The sequence below is a fragment of the Zonotrichia albicollis genome, chromosome 7, assembly GCF_047830755.1.
Source record: "Zonotrichia albicollis isolate bZonAlb1 chromosome 7, bZonAlb1.hap1, whole genome shotgun sequence".
Taxonomy (NCBI): Eukaryota; Metazoa; Chordata; class Aves; order Passeriformes; family Passerellidae; genus Zonotrichia; species Zonotrichia albicollis.
The window spans coordinates 38,380,322-38,403,103 of NC_133825.1; the positions used below are offsets into that span (position 1 = coordinate 38,380,322).

Genomic DNA, 22,782 nt, shown 5'->3' on the forward strand with positions numbered 1-22,782 from the left:
TATGTTTTGCCTAAGACATTTCTAGATGTTAAAAACAGGTACCTAAACTTTACCACAGACTAATTTTGGGCCACCAGATCCCAGCTCCTAGTGGGAAGCCCTCCTTTATGTGACTACACTCCCATCTTCCATAAGGAAATTCTTTCTGAAAGTAAGGATCTCTTACACAAGTAAGGGTAAACATGATGAGGAGTTGAATGTATGAAGTCTTAAAAACAAGCATGGCTTCCTTTGGATCCTGTACAACATTTAGCAAACTGTCAGCACTTAAACATAACAAATGTTAAAGAAATACTTAGAAAAAAAATATAGATATGACTCTGACTTGACTTCCATCAATCCGACTCAGGAGTAACACAGCTGAAGTTTTAAATAAATTTATGACACAAAGGTAAACCTGTCAATGACTGCAACAAGGTGAAGATTTTTTGACAGGGAATGGTATAAAATCTCTCTCTTCTTACATGCTATATATAGTTACATTCATTAAATGTAACTGTATCTGTTCATATCTGACAGACCAGCTGACAGAGAGATTCAAATAATGCCACCACTTAGGACAGGTTGCTCAAACATATTCACTGGAAATTGGAAAGCTTTGGAAATGCATCACAGGATCCATCACTTAGCCCTGGACACTGCAACTTGCACAACCTGGCCAATCATATGATGCACTGAGGCGTTTTTCTCAAATTAGATACCATTTGGAGAATCAAAGGATATCTAACACTTCCAAAACACTTCCCCAGAAATACCACCAATGTGAATCACAAATGCAACGTGGCATTTAAGCATGAGGTTAAATGTTTCTGTTTCTACATCAGACATACATTTCCCCTTCTGCTGAATATCCTCTCATCATCACACTGTATGACTTCTCAAAATAACGAAGCTAAACTTTGAAGATACACCTCCCACAAACAGAATACTGACAATTACTAGATACTGTTGTTTTTAACTCTGTAGCAGTCCAGACATCTGATAAGGATACAGACTTCATCCCACTTTTATGCTCTATGCTTGGAACCTTGAGAGCTGAGGCCTAAATTCTTGGATCAGCCAAACCTCCGATGTGATCTTGTAAAAACAACCTAGTACCTGCACTTTTATTCCCACACTATAAACTGAGAGTGACAACATCCCTTTTATTTTGAACTCTGATGGTTTTACACCTAACAGTGAGAAGGCTGGGTCCTTGCCTAGTGCTCCTGCATGCTCCTGTGGTCCCACAGTTAATCACACTAGGTGTAATTCTCAAACAATTTCTGATGCCATTTGATTTCTTCCTTATTCGTATTTGTACATTCCAGTGTCTAAGGCTCTACTCTCCCAGTATGCACTGCAATAATTATTATAAAACCTCTGCCACTGATTATTTATTGACTTGAAAGCTTCTATCCAAAATCTGACTTTAATTAATCTTTTGACTGCAATAAGAAGCACATCATCACTCACTCTAGTACATGCATCTCAACTCAGAGTTTTGCAAACTCCTGCAGGCCAATACTGTACCATCTTCTAAGCTCTCTTCTACCAACTTCTACGAGGAAGGTAAGAACAACCTTCCTGTTTTACTAACAAGGGAAAATCCCCAAGAAACGTGGGGTTTATGTTTAGTTTTGGAGCTCCAGGGACGCCTTACCGGTGATAGGCTTCCCGGCGGTACTTTTTCAGAGCGTGCCCATCCATGTTCGCAGGGAGATCCGCTGCATTCTGCAGTCGGTCGCTCCATGAGGTTGTCATCTTCAAATGCTTACTTATTTCTGAAAGAGATAGAAAAGAAAAGCTTGCTTAAGCTCAAAGTTTGTTTTGCCAGGTACTCTGCAAGACTTCCTGAGTGGCCTGACCTGAGTATGCAGGTCAAGTAAGATGCTGCTCTTTGAGATGTTAAAACAGAGAGCTGGGAAGGCTGTTTTATATGGCTGCAAAGACATTCCTATCTATTGTGGTAAAAAATGCCTTTATAAACAGAGACCTTGTTTTCATTGCTGAAAAGGGGTATTTTTTGATGCTAGAGTTACCAATATGCATTACCTGTAGGTGATAGAAAATCCTCAATACATGAGATAAATTCAGCAGTGTAAACTGTACAAGCCCCACTGGAACTGACCTTGCCACTTTTACCACGGAGTGAAAACAAAGAGCTTTGTCCCTGGCCATTTGATCTCCAAGCAAAGACTAAGCTTCAAACTGATGCTAAATTAGCAGAAACAATTGGAAGGAAAGTAGAAAGATGATCCTTTGTCCTCTGCAGGTCAGACACATTCAGGCAGAGCAAGAACGCACTGCAAACCTGTAACCTGAGCGATGAAAATATTCACCAGCAGATCTTCACAAACACGAGCACCCCTTCTCAAGTGCTGGCTGTCACCACCCAACCACAGACAGTCCTTCTCATCAGGAGGGCCCTGCCATGAGGAAAGAGGGGCACCTTTCCCAATTTTGTTATTAGCACGCCTGGTGTAACCTACACAACTGCTGGAGTGCAGGTCTTGGCTTGTTTGCTCTTCTTAAAAGAAACAAAAACACCCACAAACTACATGGGTAATGATATAGCAACTACATCTGGACACCTCTAAAATATGACTGCATTTATTTTACAGGAGGGAATTTAATTATTCCAGTGAAGAAGAGAGAAGAGTAAGTGTTCAAACCAGTGCTAGAAGTCACAGCGCTCTCAGTGTCACATGCATGCTCCTCAAGGAAATGTGTATCATTTCTTCATTTTAAATTCTATTAAATAGCAACAGTTCCAATTGTCACAGCACTTCTTAGTATATTTCCCTACTATCTGCTGGTCATAAACATCAGAGAGTACAAGCCCTTGCTGTACTCAGAGAGCAGACAGCCTGTCTGTAAAAAGTACGTTCCTCCTCCTCCTCCAACATTCTCCCAGTTACTATAACCAAGGTTTACAAATGCATCTTCTGCCACATCCAAAAGGTCACCAAATCCAGGCCCTGGCAGGCAGCCCAAGAGACTGCATGCCACTGCTGAGAGCTCTCCCCCTGAATTCCCTGCCACACACCAGGAGAGGAGGTCACCACAGCGAGAGGCTGACAGGCCATTCCAGCCAGCCACAGCTTCCACAACAGGGCATGCAGGGGGAATCAGCTTCCAAAATAGCCCCAGCCACAGCCACCAAGGGCTTTACAAGCAATTACCAGCTATCTATTTGAGCCATGCCCAAAGGCAGACAGAAGGCACACAGGACACAGAAGTGAACGCCCCTCGGGCACCGACCTGCTCCCATTTCACTGGGAAGGGAGGGCACTGCCTGCAGCAAGGCTGCTCAGGGACAGCAGGGCTGCTCAGGAGAGGAGCAGTGCTCCTGCAAGGGTCACACACCCAGCCAAGGCTTGCAGCAGAGGGAGTGAGCCGGGAACAACCCAAGTCTGCAAACTACAGCAAGGGCTTGTGCTCTCTGAGGGTGGAAAAGCAGCTTCTCCATGGACATTCCAAGATGGTCCAGATCATCACTATCTTGGTCTATTTTGAAGCTACTAGCCTAGAACTCCAGATTTGGGTCCAAGTGACACACCCATTGAAGGCCTCTAAAAGGCACATTAAAAAGCTCTGAAAAGACTCTTGCATTAGGACTCAGCCTTAGGACTGTTAGACAGCTCTGGGTCTAGGTCTTCCAAACAAGTTCAAATCCAAGCTTCCTGCTGTTTAGAAGGGCTACACCACTCTGCTCACCCAGCCACACACACAGCAAGATTCAAACATTTACACCCACAGACTACACCAGAGACGTCGTGTTCTGCCAGCCCTTTCCCGTTTCCTCTGCTTCCATCCCCACACCAACACATCACATGCTGACACAGGTACTGGGCTAGGACTGCTTCTAGAGGCCATCCATGCCAGACAGTACACACCGACAGCATCCTACAAAATATCCTCAAATCCAGACGGCAGAAGAATTTTAGCAGGCTACCTTTGTAAAATCCATTCTAATATAAGGAATCAGTGAAGCAGTTTGAGCTCCTATGTGATGAAATCCTCCTGTACAGTATGAGAAACCAGACAGCATCATTTCATGTGTGTTGGGATTCAAAAAGCTGAGACTTGAGGAAGCCACAAAAATCTGAGTTTCCATAATTAAGCAAAGAAGGCCTGAATTATTTCAATAATCCAGCAGTATTTTGCTGTAGATGCAATCAACACAGTTTGCAGGCACAACAAGGTTTGTAGACAGAGACAGTATCTTTTATTAGACCAACTGGTATGGCTGAAAAAAATAGACAGGCTCTTGGGTACACAAGCTTGCAAGTTTTCAAATTCTAAAGGTTCTTCTAATGAAAAATATTACTTCTACCATCAGGCTTTGCCTTGATTTATTAAAATATTTCTTCTAATGTTCACATAGCATTAAGTAGCAAAAAAATATGCTGAAGGTTTCTATTACACGTACTCAAAGGCAGGCTTACAGCTTAGCAGGCTCCACTGACACTGTGACAACAGCTTGCTGCCCTGAAACAAAACAGTGACAACTGACAAAATATATTGCGAGGGACCTTCGCCATCCCAAAGTCTTACTCATGCAAAAAGCCTCACAGACTTCACTGAAATTGTTCTGTGCTTCAAAGGCATAAAAAACAGCCTGCTTGCGTGGGTAAGAAACCTGGGACCTGGTTCCTGAATACAAATTCCCTCTTCCAAACAGAGAGGAAAAATAGGAAGGACAGAATCACTCCATAGACTTGTGAGCCACTGTAATAAACATCTAAGAGAGCGGGCAGACAGCCGGGCAGGATTCTCAACTCCAAGCAACTGAAATATGATGCATCTTTCTTTAGTTACAAATCTATTTTTGAAATCAATAATCTGTAAATAGCTTCACATAAAAATAGAAATCTTTACATAGATAAAGCCTGTCAGAACACATCCCCATAATTTATTGCAAACACGCTCCTTGCTTGTGCTGTCTTAATTAAACATCTGATAGCATTTATGGTACAGGATTCCTTTTGAAAAGGTATTTAAATCTCAGATGCAAAGCTTTGATACAGAGTTGTTGCCCAGCACATATGCTTTGGTCCAAAAGAACGTGAGATTTTTAGCATATATTTTGAATTAAGTCAGTTTGTCAGATTTTAGATGATTTAAAGTATTACCCATGGTGTATTCTTTCAAACAAAAGAAATATAAATTAAATAAAATGGGTCCGAAGCATTTCCCTTCAAGTTTTACTATTACTTTTTAAATCTTTTTCAGGCAGCCAACAGTTAGAAATTTCTGCACCTGATAATATCCGACATGTTCATGCTAAACGCACTGATTGCCTCTCTTTTTTATTCTTCTGAGTGCATCTTGACACTTTGATGATGCAGTGCCAAATCAGAGGCACACACATTAAAACAGAGATGAACAAAACTCTGGTGACAATCCCACAGTTTCCAGGATATTCTCCGAGAGCTTGCACAGCCAAAAACAAAAGCATCCCTAGCAGGAGCCAAGGTTGTAGCGTACTCACACTGACTCACCGTGCTCTACATCTGCCTCTGCTCACACATTATACCTTGGCAGCACAGCCCACACATGGACGTGCACGGTGGAGAGTGAGCAGAGGGAAAATCACCACGCCCAGGGCTCTCAGGAGCTCAGCAGCTCCGTGTCTAGCCGGAGCTGTGGGAGGACAGACGAGTCTGTGACACCCCTGCCAAGCCTGGAGCAGCTCCTGGCTCCCCGCTGCAGCGCTGCTCCATCTCAAAGTGCTCTGTGGGGTCTCAGCAAGGGAGCAGCAAACCACCCTAAAATCCTAAGTTCCTGCAAAAAGCAAAGGGAGCAGGAATAGGGCTGGCTTGTTGGTGACTCATGTTGAATTCCTGGTCTGGGTCATGACAAAGCCTCACAAATAGGGCAGGGGAGGGGAAAAGCGACATTTTCTGCAGCTCAGGGGACTGTCCATGTAAGGGTGGTTAGGAAAAGCAAGTGACTCACTTTCTAGGAGCAGTCCACTCCCTCCACTGAGGGCAGAAGTAGCTTGCACCTTGATCAGGCTAGGCACTTAGGACAGCCAGCACTGCAGGAGGTGAAATCCACCCAGGTTAGCATCACACCTCCTGATCCTCTGGGAGGGACAGTGAAAGGTGGCCAGGACTGTGTCATCCCCCTCAATGGTACCTCCCAGTGCCACTGTGCCAGCAGGGGCTGGGCAGGCTCCTGGCCTCACCAGGAGTGCCATTCTCACACCTGCCATCCCAAAGCACTTCGCCAGCTCCCACTCACATAATGCATTTAGTCAGCTAGGGATAGCAAGGCCCAGTGAAGGTAATAACAGAGAGCAAGTGGGAAGCAAATGCAGAAGCACTAATTCCTCAGTCTCTGTGCAGTCAGTCTGAGTTCCTAGTGCTGTCAGGATAAATCACAGATACACTGCATGTTCCTAGCACAGTATACTTTTATACAAATTCAAATTTCAGTACTTAGCATCAACTGGCAGACACAGAGAGGTCACCCTGTACTCAGAAGCCACAGAGCAGCAGGCTTCTGATGGGCTCCAAGACACAGGGGTTGCACGGATGCATGGATGCCAAATGATGCTCTGATTTTATTCTGAACTGCAGCTCTACACACTAGCTGTTAGTTCACACAGCTCCTTCCCTCTCCCCCACAGCCCTGGGATGACAATTCAAACCATTCTTGTCTTTTACTGCCAACACTTCTGCTTGTTGGCCAAAGGCAAACTGTTTCCAAAAGGTGTTTTTAATTAGCAGCGCTTTCAGAAAATTAATATGTCCATGATTTGAGAGATAAGCAATGATGCTTGTAAATTATCTAAATCAGAAAATTGACCTTTTTTGCCTCCCCTCCTTGTGCCTAAAGTTAAATTCTTCACTTGAAGATCTTCCACTTCTGTGTGGTTGCCTATCTGACAGCAAGGCTTCACGTTCATTATGGCAGGACGGGCAAAACACATCCTTCATATGAGAAAATTAAATTACTTCCAAGAGACACTTCAAAGTGTACTCTCACCTCATGGTAATTGAGGTTGGCTTTAAGCAGGATAATTCTGTATACTGATTACAGGGTATTAAAGAGGTAGAGAGTTGCTGTTAAGAACCTGTTAAGGTTAACCACAGATGTGTAGTGAGCTTACAGGTGCCAGCTGTGGTATCCAAAGATCCACTGGATTACATTAGATTGATAACACTCCCCTTGCTCCATGGATCACACTAAACCTCCTAGCTCCAAGCATACTGGCTCTGACTCTTCCTACAGGAAGGGGGTAGCAGTTGCTCTTGGACACCACCACAGGGCTTACACCATGAAGCTGCTTTTTCAAGAGTGTGCTTTGGGTGAAATTGGTAAAGCATTCCTAGCTATACCATTTGACTATGGTCTGACTGGTAGACAATGGTAACTCACGGACTACTTCTGAATGAATAAGATATCAGAAAAGAGAATTCTACTCATCCCATTTATTATGGGATTTGATCTAATTTCAGGCTGAATTTTATCAGTTTTAAAACCAGATGCTAAAGTAATGTCTGTGTATCAGATACACTGTAAAACATATTTAACAAATCCTGCTTATTTTACATGGATTTTAAAATCAGAATATTTCTACTGACAACCATACCCACAGAGTGGCTGTGCATTTCCTAGAGCTCCAGCAATACTCCAGGACCTCAATGCATTAAGTCCTAAAACCCAGAAATACATTAATTTGGAGTTTCTTCTCGTGCCCATCCATTTCTATCCAAGGAGTTCTATTCTTTCAGCAATTCCAAGCAGCACTAGTTCATTAAAATATTTTAAGTATTATTTAATTATCATCAATGTTATGGATGCTTAGAATAGAATTTGGAAAACTATGAAATCTGCATTGCAGCTCTGAGAAGCAAACCTCAAATCTGACCCTTTCTGAGTACCATGAGACCATTCACTCTCCTCATCTATCTGCAGATTAGTTTAATGCCTTGAAACAGGAGCTCCATTCTCCAGTGAGCTCATAACTGTATTTTCTACATTCTATACACCTCGTGCTTCTCACTGTCTCTTCCAGAACTACCATTTTAGTTATTTCCAATTTACTGCTTTTTACATAAAGAGTTTGTTAGGGGTAATGCTATTTTTCCACTTCTCTAACTCCAGCGTGCCCCGCTCTCCCAGCACTAGAAAAAAAAGAAGGATCATACTTAAGGAATGCAAGACTTGGTCCAGAAGCACAAGAGCTACGTCACAGAGAAGAATTAGCAAACATGAGCTCTCAAAGAAATGCTGCAGCTGCAGGTCAAATCTGATCCTTGGGTGTCCAAGACTACCAAGCAGAACTCCATGTCTCTCTCTGTCACTGACACAAACTGCTGGAAAACTGTCTTCAGCTGGCTGTCCCCATTCGGAAAGGAATGCACTGAGAAAGGAATAAAGCTGTGAGAGAGAGTAAGGCTGGAGTGGAAGGCTGCCAGTGTACAAAGAGCAGCTCTGCAGGTGATTTGAAAATGGTCTAGAAGCATTTGCACACAGGCAAGCAGCCTGAATGTGGAGGGTTCTCAGTCTAGCAATAACAGAACAAGACCTCGTGACTGGAAGTTAAATAAATCAACCAACACAAAAATATTAACAGAGAGGAGAGATAGCTATGAAACAACAAATTTCTGAAATCATCATCAGAGGGCTCTTAATGAAGTGTGTGGGTGTTTCAATCAGCCTTTTTTATTTTTCACAGAGTCAAGAATTAATGCAGAAAAGTCAAATAGTCTGAGCTATACAGCAGGTCAGTCAAAGTGAGTATTATGCCTTCCTCACCTTATACCCCAATACCTCAGTGAATATGAGGCTGAGATACAACCAGTTTTCAAAAGAAACCTCCAGAGAGTGGTTTTACACAGACAGAAGGTGAATGGATAAATAAAGGCTCCTCTGAGCCAACACCAGTGTAAACCATGCACCAATGTAAACCATGCATCCCAAACTCTCCTCCTTGGGAAAAGGCCCCCAGCAGCCTGCAGCAACCTCTGCCACTGAGGTTCCCAAACTGCTGCCCAACTGAGCACCTGCCAAAGGCAAGCATGGACCTGGCTATGAAGATGTTCTCACTGCCTTTTGTTTCCAGCTGTTAAATTTCAGCAAGAATTTAACATAATTCGTACGTAACATAATTCAAATACTTCACTCACATTGTTTTTCCCATAAGCAATTGCTCTGGTTGCCCAGAGTCTTGGGAGATTAAAAACAAGAGATTAATTTGATCCCTTTGCTGTAATACAGCTCACCCTACAGAAACTATTCATAGTATATTTCTTTTAAAATATTTATCAGACTTCCCATATATTTGATTTAGCTGAAAAATTGGGCAGTAAACTTTGATGCCAATGCCCACCACAACAGGAATTCAATGTTTGAATGACACCTGCAAATACTTCACTTGCTACACAGATGAAGCCTGACAGTGTTAACCTACAGCCAAGCTGTAGGTTAACATAAAGATCACAAAAGGCAGAAATGTCAGCATGGAAGTATACACAGTCAGTTCTGCTAATCAGAAAGGGAAGTCAAGATAATTTTTTTTTATTCCAACTCTTTTTTTTTTACATCAGAACAATGTGCTGGCAAGAACAGACAAATGTAATCCCTGGTACTCAGCAGACAGAGCACTGGTCCCCATTCTCTATGGGAACTGCCAGTTTCCCTTCCCTTGTCACCCCTAGGTAGCACCACTGATGTTCAGCCTGTTCAAGGCTCTTTTCCCACCTCGGGGCAGCTGAACACCGTGTGAGTCACAGCTCCCAAAGGGAAGAACAGGATGAGACATGCCCTCCCCAGGGAGAGAACTGGGAAGCCACCCTGCCACATACCAATTTCAAACCCAGGAGCAACTGCCACTCTAACCTGCTATTAAGGATTATACAACAGGAGCTCTTCTGGCAGCAGATCAGAGTGTCTCAAAACAATGATGCTTTTCATTAGATTCCACTGCGTTTTGGGAAGCAAATGCAGATCTAACAGGCCTTTCCAGAAGCATGGCAGCAACTGACAAAGTATTTGAGATGCACAGCTGGGCTCAGTGGCACAGCCACTCTGAGAGTATGCAACCAGGACAGCTTGGATAATGCAAACAGCCAAAAGTTCACTTAGGACATTTTTATTGTCTTTCCTTACTGACTGAGCTTACTGGCAAAAAACCCCTCGTCTCTGATGATCACATCCCTGCTTCATTAATATTTCAAGGCAAAAGCAAAGATACTGAAACTTCATTCTAGCTTTTTTCTAGTCTTGAAAAAGAAGAAGGATGATTTTTTTTAGAGACACTTGAACCCTATTCCATGCAGGATGGGCCCTCTCTACACATTTATGGGTTCCATAACCAGATGTGACAGCAGAATCAGCATCTGAACCATCTCTGCAGGGTGGAAATACAAACTCACATCTCCCTCCAGCCTCAGCAGAAAGGTTTCCCTGCTCAGCCCTGGTGAGGAGAGCCAACTGGCTGCTCAGCCTGAGTCCCAGGGCTCCAGACACAGCACTCGCCAAGGGACACGCTGCTGAGTAAAGAACAGGGGAACACTGGCTCCTCCTTCATTAAAAAAGGGACTGAAAATAAACACTGAGATCAACAGCTGAAAACAATCCAATAATTCTGAGAACTGCTCTGTCAAAACAGTGAGAACTTTCTTTCCCTGCTAAGAGTTTTTTTTTTTCCAATGCCATTCCCTTCTCCTCCCACCTTCTTTAAGGAAAAAGCTGACCAAATGCTCATACACTAACCTGGTCTCTCTTCTTTTTGAGAACTTACCCAACAGTAAGAGACAGATCTTTGACAAATAAACCCATCTTTCAAAAAACCAGATGACTGTGGAACTATGCCAGACATAGAATAATACCCAGCAAAGCCATGGAGCTCATACACAAAACTCAGCCAATTTTCAACTTGCTATTTGTTCACAAACCCAAACCAAAATAACGAAAGTCCTGAGCTGCAAAGGGCACTGTGAAAATAAATACAGGGTAATTTAGTAAGGAGGATCCTGATTCTCTGCTATCCTAACACACAGGGCTCCAGACACATACCAGCCTAATACAGACTTCACAGGCTTCCTGCTTTCATCCATAATAATGGTTACCCACCTCCCTTCCAAGAGCTTTCCCTGAGGCTGATCCAGCCTTTCAGGTGAGCACAGCCTGTGTGCAGGCTCAGCTCATTGAAATCGACCCCGGGCTGGCTCCCATCTCTCCTGAAGTGCTCACAAAGGCCAGAAGTACAAATTCCCCTTGATCTCTGCTCCTCCTAGTTCAGTACCTACAGGTACCCCTGCCCTGCAACCTGCACCACACAAAAGTCCTCTTTCTCCCCAAATGAGAGGCTGGCTGGTACCTAGCACTCACCATGGAGATGACAAAGGGAAGTACCCAGAACCTGCCCTGCACTCTGCTCTCAGCAGGCAGCAGCTCCCTGCTGATGTGAAACAAACCACACAGACCTACCAACTGAGCAAGCACAAAGAGGGAACACTGGGGAACCTGAACACTGCACAGTGCTTTGAAGTGCTCTTACCCTGTGAAGCTCCCCCCATCCCATAAGGAGAACAATTCATTACTTTTCTGACCTGTTTTTTTAATCAGAGGCAAATATAGTAATTATAGTCTGCCTGATTACAAACGAAATTACAAATCTGTCCTAAGGGCACAGTACTGTCCCCATCTAGATGCTATCAGCCCCCAAATCTCATTTCATCTTGACAGATGTGTAGTACTGAGACACCACTACAGGAAACTCTACAAGTAAATTAATTTTACAAATACTTTCTTTGCAGTATACACAAGCTCTTCCAAAAGACTGCTAATTTGTAGAGTTTTTGTTAGGCATCCGACGTGACTAAGTTCATCAGTAAAATAGCTGAATATCTATGATGACTTTGAGCTCTAGCAAGGTTTCTGGCTTCTCTTTGATAACCTAACCGACTCAGCTTTATCAAGTGATTCCAAAGACCTACATTAAACCGTTTTGCAACTGAATCAACCTTTCTTGGGAAACTTCTTACTATCTGTCCAAGAAAAGCACAAACCAGTAAGTTTATGTGGGGAAACAGTCACCTTTCCATGGGCTGTTCAGTTGCCTAGGTTTTAATATTAAATCAATCCTGCTGACACAGGAGCAGAGGAGGACACCGAGTGTTGTCTCTGCATTTGTCCCAGCATAAGCAGTTCTCAGAAGGGACAAAATGAAGTGACAGATCTACTACATCAGCTGCAAACTGGAAGAAACCTGACAGCCTGAAAGGTGGGAGAACATTAACAAACAGCTAAGAAGGAATCATCAGCACATCCCTGTTATTCCAAACCTGAGATGAGAGTTCCCAACACTGAACCTTCCTTCTGGCCAGGACTTCTCTCTTCAGGCAAACACAAGTACCTTGTCAATGTAGATTTGCAGAAGGATTCAACACTGCAGTCTTGTCCTGCTGTAGATGAGCAAATAGCTTGGATCCCCTGAGTTTTGAGACACCTTTACAAACATCTGTCCCTAGCAGAGCAGTATGAAAGCCCTGATTCACCCAGGACTCCTTTTTCAGCGTGTTACCTGATCTAGTGTAGCCACTAGAAAAAAGAGCTGACCCACGCCCAGCCAGCACAAAGCCTCCTCCTGATTGCTTTCAAATCAGCAAATGAAAAATCCCCAGCCTTGCTTTGAGCGTCACAACATGGGAACACAGTTCTCTGCATGTTCTAACCTTTCCAATATTTGTTCCTGACCCCACCAGTACACATTGATTTATGGGGCCTCACAGTGAGTTTTATTACTGTCTTTGTTAATATCTACTCTCTACATGTCTGTGAAGAAAAATGAGTGGTAGATGAGTAAAACACTGTTAGTTTTTCATCATCTGTTCCCTCCTGATTGCTCAAGTTTAGCAAGCAGAGTATTTTGGCCTTGGCTCATAAAACTGGCAGTGCAATATTGAAAGAGAAGTTAAAACACATGTAAAACAAGAGGTTAAGAACCTACCTAATCTCTTATCACAAGAAAAAAAAAAAAAAAAAAGGAAAGGTTAGATTGCAAATTTGTTTTTTTAATTAACTCTTAGAAAGGCTGCAGTGTTATTCTGATCAGATGTGGAAAAGTCCCCAAATTATTGATGGTCAATTCACCTCAGATCACAGCAAGTAAAACTCTTTCCAATTTTTTTTTTTTTTTTGTTAACAAAGGTAAGCAATGGGGAAATGCAGGATCCCCAAACACTGAAAGACTCAAGATAGGCTGTCTTGCTGACCTGCTCTTAAACATCACTGATGCACCAACTGATAACTGCGGCATGAAGCAGAAAATGAAATTTGACTCCTGCCTCAGTTTCCAAACAGCAGAGCTAACAGATGATTTACCAGTCTGGCTTGCCTCTATGCTAAATTCCTCTTTCCAGCTTCACTCAGCCACTGGTATTCAATGATGAGAAAGCTACAGGAACTAAACTGGAAGAGCAGTTTCCAGGGTCAGTCTCGAGTTAACTGATGCCCAGAGCACCTGCAATTTATGGTCACCTGATCTGTTTTTTCCTTTAGGGAATGAACCGATCCTGACCTAAAAGAAAATGCAGAGAGTAACATGAGAGTAACACTAGGAACTGAACAAGCAATAAAACAGAAATAATTATGTAGCTACTATGGGCATCTGTTCTTAAAAGCTCTCAGGGAATACTGCATAGAGTGTCAGAAAGGACATGATTTACGAGGACATTTGGGACCAAATTTTACAGCCCTTTCCTGTGACTTCAAAGGCCACATACATCTTTGCATAGTCTTGAAATGAAATTGCTTTGTAACATCCAAAAAGATCAGAAAGAAACATCTGAAATACCTTTGCCAACATGTTTAGCTATTCCTTTGGGGGGAAAAAAGGTATCTTGGAGACAGAGAAAGCAAACAAAATCAACATGAAAAGATTATTTATTTTTGATTGTAACTGTTCTATTTACTGACTTCCAAAATTACCTATGCCTGCCCCTTGCTAGCACTTATTCTTAGATGTTGTTATTGGTAATTGCCATGTTATGATTACAAAGCTCTGGCATAAACCTCAGACCTCTTTTGGGTTTCTAAGAGCAGAATATTCACATGCTCTTGTCTGACCTCATGTTCCTAATTATTCACTGTGCATGCCTATATGTAACTCACCACCGACTGAATCAACCCAAACACCAGCAGATTTCAGCTAGTCTAGAGAACTCACGGTGCTTTATGCTAAACCATCTTCAGCCTTCTGAATTTACCATCCTTTACAGGTTACTTTACAAACTGACTACAAAGTTTCCCTTGTTATACACCATGGCCAGACACACTGCATTTGATGCAAATGCCAAGAGGAGCCTGGTCCAAGCAGTAAAGTATGAGCTGATTCCCACCCACAGCTAACGTTCTCCAAAGGAGATAAGGAATACTGATTTCAGCAGCAAACACTGCCTGAACAGTGCAGTCAAACTGTTCTCCTGGGCCTGATGGACACAGCTGGGATGCAGCTGCTCCTACCACAGCAGTGCAGGCAGCAGCTGCTGCCAGGGAAAAGGCAGCAGCTCACACAAGAGGGGGACAGCCCTCCCAGAAGGGCTCACAATCCAGATCTGGCCACCACAACTGGACCACCCCAGTTGGAAAATATTTTGGGGAAGCGTACCTTCCTGGACAGTTCAATGAGAAGTTACTTCATGAAAATCTAGCACGAATGTGTCTTAAGAGTTTTATCTATTATGCCAATGTTAACAGGGAGAACTACAAGGCCTGGGTCAAAGCCAGCTAATCCAAAAGCCCACTCTTAAATACACAGTGGAAAACCACTCTACCTCAGAGCCTCCTGCAGAAATATGTACAGGAACTTTCTGGTTTATCCCTTCCTCTGAACCAACTCTGCCAAGCAAGGTTCAATGGTAATCTTGTAGTAAGCACATAAGCAAAATAGCAAGTCTTTGAAAACATCTGAAACATAGCTAGGAGCTGTGAATACTTCATAACTAAATTAAGCTAAGTTTGGACCACAAAATGACTTCAAGGAGCTTTTGTTTTTAAATAAATCACTTGTGGTGAAAAGCGCTGGAATGGCAGTTATAGTGACGACCACAAGTGCCTTCCTATTTACAGGCTGGGTACAACATGAGCTGCACTAGAGCACATTGTTCTGCACATCTGTTTCTACTAACTTCACTTTGGAGCCACCTTCCAATCTCAGAAGAATCACATCTCCTTGGACCTCCCTTTCTCCTTCCACCCACCTACAGAAGCTCTGCCCACACATTTTTCAGTTTCAAAAGAGAAGCCAACAGGTTTCAGTCCCAGCATCATTACTGTAGGTGTCTCATTACTGTGGCTCCTGCTCTCCACAGCTGATGGACTCACACCTTTGCAGAACTTAAGTCACTTTGAGCTGGTATGATGCACAGGGTAAGAACCCACTTGTTTTCTTCCCTGGTTGTTAAGAGAAGCATGCAGATGATCACTGTGGGTCTCCAACCGCCCCAGTTTAGTCACAATGGTGTCTCTGGTGAAACCACCAAAAAAGGGCTGACTGTGCTGGTAAATCCCACAGCAGGTATTCATGCCCAGAGGGTAACTTAAGATCACCAGCAAGCCACAAGATTAAGCTCTACCATGCTGTACCAGAAGTGACTTGAAAAAGTGACAGGACTTAAGAGTTCTGGCACATAGCCACTCACTGCTCCTGTGTCTGGGGACCCACCTGTCCAGGAAATAAGAGCAAATCTGCTTTTGACTGTAGAGTGTGGTGCACACACTGTTACACATTCAGGTAATAACAGACTGCTGTGGGTTTTTTAGGCTGAATTACTCAGGGTCCCTCCTCGATCTCATACTGACATATAAAAAATGTACTTCTCCTAATACGGCTTCATACAGGCAGGTCTCCACAGCACCTTTTTAGCCCTGCAAACCCATGCATGAGACTTAGTGACTACATTTATGTAGGCAGGTCTAGATTATCAACTGCTTACAGTGGCTACCTTAAAAACCAATGCAATTTTTTCCAGATTTGGTTAAGGTCTGTTTACTATACATAAAGTTCTATTTATTGTATATGCTGGATTCCCTCTGCAGTTGTGTCAAAGAAGCAGATTCATGTTACACATGTGATCTCTGTGTAGAGTGCACAGTCCCAGGTTTTAGGAACCATTCCAGTTAGTAAGTCATAATGATTAAAAAACAAAATACAGCTCATTGCTACAAGCATCATAATGATGACACAGTAATTTCTTTACTATCACAAAACAGACATTTTAAAATAGGAAATATTTATATTAATGTGCTTTTCAAATATAAATAATAAGATTCAGCACAGAATAGCCAACTCTTGAAGACTTGGATTGTGGAATTTCAAATAACAATTTAAATTATATTTGTGCTGCTTACACTAAATAAACAAAATTTTAAAAGTAGATACAGTACAGAAAATAAGTGAGGAATTCCCATGCACTGACTTGGAAACATCTCTTCCCAATTACATCCCAAAGAGCCAGGCAAGGCTTTCCCTCCTGGGCGCATTCTGTTCAGTTTTCTCTCACAGCTGAAGAAGCCACAGCTGTTTTCTGTCAGGACACCCAGTGTTTGTGGGCCACCCCCCGGCAGGGATCTGGGGCAGAGCAGGCGCTGTGAGCTCATCCCATGGCACAGCACCCAGGCTGTGCCCTGCTGGGTACAGCCCTGCCCTCAGTTTCCCTTGGTGGAGCCAGCTGCCCTGCTCTCCTCACGGCTTTGCACAGGAGCATTTCCTACCCTGAGGTGATTGGTTACCGAGGTGTTCTTTCCAAGGAGCGAAGACAAGGCACAGGCCTGCAGAACAGCGAGCCAGTTCCTATGACAACTTTCCACTGCAGCCTGGCTGGAGACCATTAATCCACTTTCCCCAGGCCAAGCAGCTTCTCCGTGGTAACGCTGCTGTGTGTAGGATTGTCACCAGTGCCCAAGCAATGGCAAATTCCACGCTACTGAACCACCACAGCACCACCTCCACCACCTCCTAACTCAAAATGCCCACAGAATGATGGGTTCACTGAGTGTGACTGCAATTCTGTCTCTTGCTCAAGGTTTTCAGGGAAGAGCTGTGGTCAGCCCTTCTTCCTGCACCTCCTGGCAAGTCAGTATCTACAATTCCTGCAGGATTCAAAGGCTGCACTCCCTCTCAGCTTGTCCTGGAGCACCAGACCTGCTCTGCAGCCAGCCTGCACCATCCCCAGATAACAGCTCACACTGCAACAGCTCACCCACCCACCCAACACTTTTCCACAAGCATTATTTTATTAAGCTGAACTGCAAGTAACAGTTATGATGCGATTAAATAAAGCTATCTGTTTTTTCAATAAGCATCATTTAAACACTGTATTCTAAGAGTTTGCTTCCCTTCTTCCAATGCAAAAATAATATACTTGTATTAATATACTTGTATATTTTTGAAGGAAATAAACCACTCCTTTCAGTGTTCCCCAAAAAGCACAATACCACAATGTTTACCAGTAAACACCAGACTAAGCTGTCTGTTAAAAAAAAAAAACCTCTGAAAGTTAAGAAAGTCTAGGATAAATATTTCTAGTGATTTTAATAAGGGTCTATTAGCTTTCTCTTCAAGTTATATTAGGAATCAAACATGACAAGGAGTGACAGTTCTAGGGGGATATTATTATCATCATCGTTACGATGATTAAAAATTGCCTACGAACTGGAAATCTGCCTGGGAAAGTTTCAGCCTGAGTCTGATTTTCGCTAGCGTACATCCCAGAATCATCGTATAACACTACTGCTACCAGTGCAAATATACTAACGGGCTGCTAATTTCAAACCTCAGCTGAAAACATCTCTCCCATTCTTACAGCTTTTCTCCCCATTTCTCTCTGCAATTGTACTTTATTCAATGGAGCATTCTAAGCGCAGTTCGGTGGTGCATTTGCCATACAATTTGTTTGAATGACGCTGTACAGAGTAAAGGTTGTATTGTGCTATATAATGCAACCACATCTATGCTTGAACAAACCCCAACTGCTGTTAATCAAACCAGCAGGTTCCTGAATGATCCTTTGGACTCTGGACTAATGGCAATAGATTATTTTAAATAGCAGGTCCACTCAAAAATATGTTTAGGATGACACGGGCTGACAGGGACAGTGGCAGACTTCCTGAGCTAAGCTGATTGATTTGCATGTAAAGCACTGGGGTTTTTGCTCACTGCTGGAACCACAAATTCAGCACTTGAACCGAAGATCAAAATGCAGTTTTGCGTTTTCTTTCTGGTTTTCAGCGAAACCACGCAGCACTAGTGACAAATGAGTATTTGGACCAATACATTTCAGCTGGTGACGATGTTACTCTAAACTGACAGGGAGACGTTTTTAAGTGACTACTTAGAGAGTATTTCGCAATCTTTGATGTTCAAACAATAAATCTTACAGAACTAAAAGAAATATTTTAGAACATGAGCGATTATGGCTTGGGAGGAATGTTCTCAAGACCACGTCAAAGAGGAGCCTTAACATCCAGCTTGGCAGCCTTTAACAACACTAGCAAGGGAATAAACTTGAGCGTTTCATAATCTCGGTGGTTCCAGGAATTTTCAAAACTGCCTGTGCTACAAGAAGCATTACTGTCGTATAAAGTCATCTGGTCTATCAGAGAACCAGTGTAGGTTTGTTTCCATCATACATTTTGCAACATTATTTTTGGCATGCAAGAAGGGATTAAAAAAAAAAAAAAGAGTAAGCAAAATGCGAGGAAAGCAACCTTGCACTGGTTTGTTTTATTTATTTATTTACTTGGTGCCTCGCTCCTGGCTTTGGGTTATCAGCTCCAGCCTGTCACAGCCGGACTGCCAAGAGCAACTCGAACGGAACGGAACGGAGCGGAGCGGTGACAGCGAGCCCCCGCCCCGAGCCCCGGCTGCCCGGCCCCGTGCCGCTCGCTCCGCGCTTCTCCCGGCCGGGCGGCCGCCGCCCCGGGGAGCCCTGCGGGCGGGAAGGCGCCGCCGGGACCCTCCGCTCCACGTGGGGCGGAAGGAAAGCGGAAACGGAGGCAGCGGGTGCCGGCCCCGGCCCTGCTCACACACACCGTGCCCGGGGCTCGGCCGGCGGAGCGGGCACGGAATCGCCGCCCTGTCACGGCCGGGGGCAGCTCGGGGGGCTGAGGCACGGCCGGGGGCTGCCCCGCCCGGGGCGGGACGGGGCAGCGGCGGGTGCCGGGGCAGGGCGGAGCAGAGGCGGGCGCTGTCCCGGGGGTCTCCCCGCGCCGCCCCAGCCCCAGCCCCGGCCGCGGGCTCGGCACCCCCCTCACCGGAGCGCGCGCCCGAGAGAGGGGGCGCTGCCTCCCCCGCCGCCCGCCCCGGCGGCCCCCGGCGCGCACCCGCCCCGCGCGCGCTCCCGTCCCTCGCGCGCTCCCCGCACCCGCCGCGCGCGCCCGCGGCCGCTCTCACCTCGCGCCGCGCTCGGGTGGAACTGCCCCGCACCAACTGCCGCAGCGCCCGCGCCGCCCGCACTGCGCAGGCGCCGCCCGCGCCCCGCCCCGCCCCGCCCGCCCGGCGGCAGGGAGCTCGGGCAGTGTGCGAGCCCCGCGCCGGCCGCACGGGCCGCGCCCCAGGGAGCGTCGGCAAAGTGCCGAACCGGCAGCGAGCGTGAGGGGAGTGCGGGCCGGACCCCGTGAGGGACACATTGCGGGAGCTCGGCCTGTTCGGCCTGGAGAAGGGAGACTGAGAGGGGGACTCGTCAATGCATAGATGCCTCTCAAAGGCGGGTGCCAAGAGGATGGTGCCAGGCTCTTCTCAGTGGTGCCCAGTGATAGGATAAGGAGCAATAGCCATAACTAAACCACGGGTCCTTATGTCACATGGACCCTGCCTTGTCAGGGGAGGGATTGGAAGATCTCCAGAGGTCTGTTCCAACCCTAACAATTCTGTGATTCAGTGTGGCAATTCACAGAACAACCACACAGCCCTTCCTCAGCAGCCTCCTCCAGGCCTGGCATCGCTCCACACAAAATCTCTGGGGCTGCACCCCCCGGCCTGCACCTCCCTGGCCTGCCTGAGCTCCCACAGTTCTGTCAGCCAGCCCCTGCGTTGCTGTACCACATAATGCTCATTTTCAAAATCTGTTACTTTTTCTTAGTTTGCCATTGAGTTTACAATACCTTGAGCTAGCAGCTTAAGGAAGCATGGGCTTCAGTATCAAATAAAAACCTAGTCACTCTACTTTGACATCAGCTCCCCATGTTGCACAATGTTCATTTATTTTTGAGCTCCACAATGTCTGAGAGAGCCAGAGCTTTAGTTAAAACGTGATTAATCATTGATACTTTGGGGAGAGTGTCTGCAGTGCAGACTGGGACAAGGCTGGGGTCAGTGTGTGCCCCGTCTGCTGTCAGGAGGGAGGTGCCCAAGCAGTTGGGGTGGCAGGGAGTGATGTCTGGGGGCTTGGGGGACAGTGACCACAGCAACGGGCAGGCGTGTTCCATCCCCATCTACTGTGAACACAGGCTACATCACTCATACCTTCAGGCACAGCCACTAGGTTGGACAGACTGAGAGATCATTGTGCAGAGCAGAAACTGCCAGTGGTGCCCCCAAGTTGTGCCACGCTGGGTCAGCACCACCACAGAAAGCTCAGAGCAAAACAACCCTCTCCAGCAAAATAAGCTGCACCTTTTCTGTCTGTTTTTCCTGACCCTGGAGGGCTGGAAAAGGTCTCACATTGGGATTCTGGCCACCTCAGGTTGATCCCTGCCAGCAACAAGGGTGATGGTAGCCATCCATCTACCCCACCTCATCCAGGCCCACTCTGCTGTGCCAAGCCCCTGGAACACTCATTCAATCCCCTTTTCCATGCCTCAATGGTAGCCAGAGGCTGGGAATATCTGCCTCACACTGGCAGCAGCTCTCCTGTCCCCACTGCCATGATGCTTCCTTCATCTCCCTGAGGACTCCCTCAGCTTTTCCTACTGCCCTCCACTCTGCTCTGGCTGATAAGGCTGTGCCACCACCCTCTGGCACGGGACACGCAGCTGGGCAGGGTTTTGCTGACTTGGCCCATTGTACCTCTCCAGGCTCTGTCAGCCTTGATCCATCCCCTTCCAAGGGGAAACACCCAACAGCAGCAGAACTATTAGCTGTGGCTGTAGCAAAGTCCATTTTTGGTGCCAAGCCTCTGGCAGGGAGGTACTCTCACAGGGAAGCTCAGCCTGCACTTCCCAATACCCTGGGACATCTCACAGCACCTGCACCGGGCCCCCAAACAAGAGTTTTTACTTGGAGATGCAGCCACCTGTATTTGTCATTTCCATGCATCCTCATGGCAGGGCCCCTCCTGAAATGTCTGTCTGTCTTTCCAACACATAATCCCAGAAGACTCACTGAAGCCAACAAGGATGACTAAAAATGTGAAATGGCTTTTCTGTGAAGGAAAATGAAATAGACAAAATCCTTTCATCCTAGGAAAGAGGTGAAGTGGGGTAAGGTAGAGGTGTGCAAAATTCTGCACAGGGAGGTAGGTGGGGAGAAATTGTATCCCAGCTCTTCCACTGTGTTCCACAAGACAGGGACATAGAATGAAATTAGCTGGCAGCCATTCTGAAACATGAAAAAGATGTTTTCTCATAGAGTGCATTATCAAATTGTGGATTGCAGAGCACAATGGCACGCAGGACATGAACTTGCACTGATTAGATAAGGGCCAGTAAACAGAGAGGTGACTGCTGTCTGGGGAGCCCCAGAGCTGCAGACAGACAGAACCAGAGAAGTTATACCAAAGAAGCATGAATCTCCTACTGTGAGAAACACACTCCTGAGTTAGAGGGATCCAGTACAGCCATTTTCCTACTTTTGTTAGTGTGTTTGTGTGTGTGCAATTAAGCAAATGCCTCCGTCCTCTTCACATGTGTGTTTAGCACTTACATGTTTTCTCCATGACTTTGCTGCCCTGACCCAGAGAGCTCTCCCTCCTGCAGGGGGCCAGACCCACCTGTGCCACAGGAGATCTGGCAGCAGCTTCCTGGAAGACACTGGGATTTGCCTTTTTCCCACTGCTGGCAAGCATTTCCCTCCCTTGAAGCTGCTGTGGTGAGGCTGGGTGGTGAAGCAGCTGCCCAGAGCTTTAGTTTCATGTGCTGTGCTGGCCAGGTGGTGTGTGTCCCACTGCCATGTGTGCACAGCTCAGAGGGTGGCTTTTCCCTGTGACTCACAAGCCCAGGCAGATTGCAGCTCAAGAGATAATGGTTTAGTGAGCCTCATCAGCAGGCAGATGCTGTGTGGAGAGTATCACAGAGATTTAAGGAGTCCTCCTGCTGTCTCACATGCAAGACTTGATTTTTGCAGTAACTAGGAGGTATGAAATGGTCCTGGGTAATTTAATCCCTAATACAACCCATTGTTGTTTCATTGGTGCACAGTCCTTAGCTATGGGACTGCTTCTCTTTGGTTTCCTGTTTGTTTTCTATCCTCATAAATCTCCCCCTGATGCCATGTGTTTGTGTCGCAACAGTTACTCAGTGTCAAGGTTTCCTGATGCTGAACACATCACAGGTACTTGCTGTGCTTTTGGTTTGTGCCCACTTGTCCAGCTTGTCATCTTGTTTCAGACCTGACATGCTTTTCAGCTTTTTTCAGCTTTTCTGCAGCCTTGGAGTCCCAGCCTTGTTCTGCAGGACAGCAGCGCTCACTGTAGCTTAGTGACTCTGATCCCTTGTGCTCATTCAGCCACAGAGTTCCAGCAGTCTCACCAGCAACTGGCACAGGTCTCAGCTGTTTCATGCAGCTCCTGGGTGGTGTGTAAATGATGTCAGAACATCTTGACTTCTTTCCTGGAGACAAAG

At 45.5% G+C, this 22,782-nt stretch overlaps 1 protein-coding gene across 3 annotated transcripts in view; it reads right to left on the minus strand.

The window, feature by feature from the left end:
- NT5C2 (5'-nucleotidase, cytosolic II) overlaps nucleotides 1-19,521 on the minus strand; it is a 59,319-nt gene extending 39,798 nt beyond the window's left edge. For 2 of the 3 annotated variants that reach the window (XM_074545165.1, XM_074545163.1), the window contains exons 1-2: nucleotides 19,397-19,521; nucleotides 1,643-1,763 (exon numbers count right to left, since the gene is read on the minus strand). In XM_074545165.1, coding sequence (XP_074401266.1) covers nucleotides 1,643-1,743 — 101 coding nt within the window. In that variant the 5' untranslated portion in view covers nucleotides 1,744-1,763; nucleotides 19,397-19,521. Of the gene's footprint in view, nucleotides 1-1,642; nucleotides 1,764-12,358; nucleotides 12,512-19,396 lie in introns of those variants that run through there. The other variant, XM_074545164.1, reaches the window with a different exon arrangement.
- Between the last annotated feature and the right edge of the window lie 3,261 nt (nucleotides 19,522-22,782).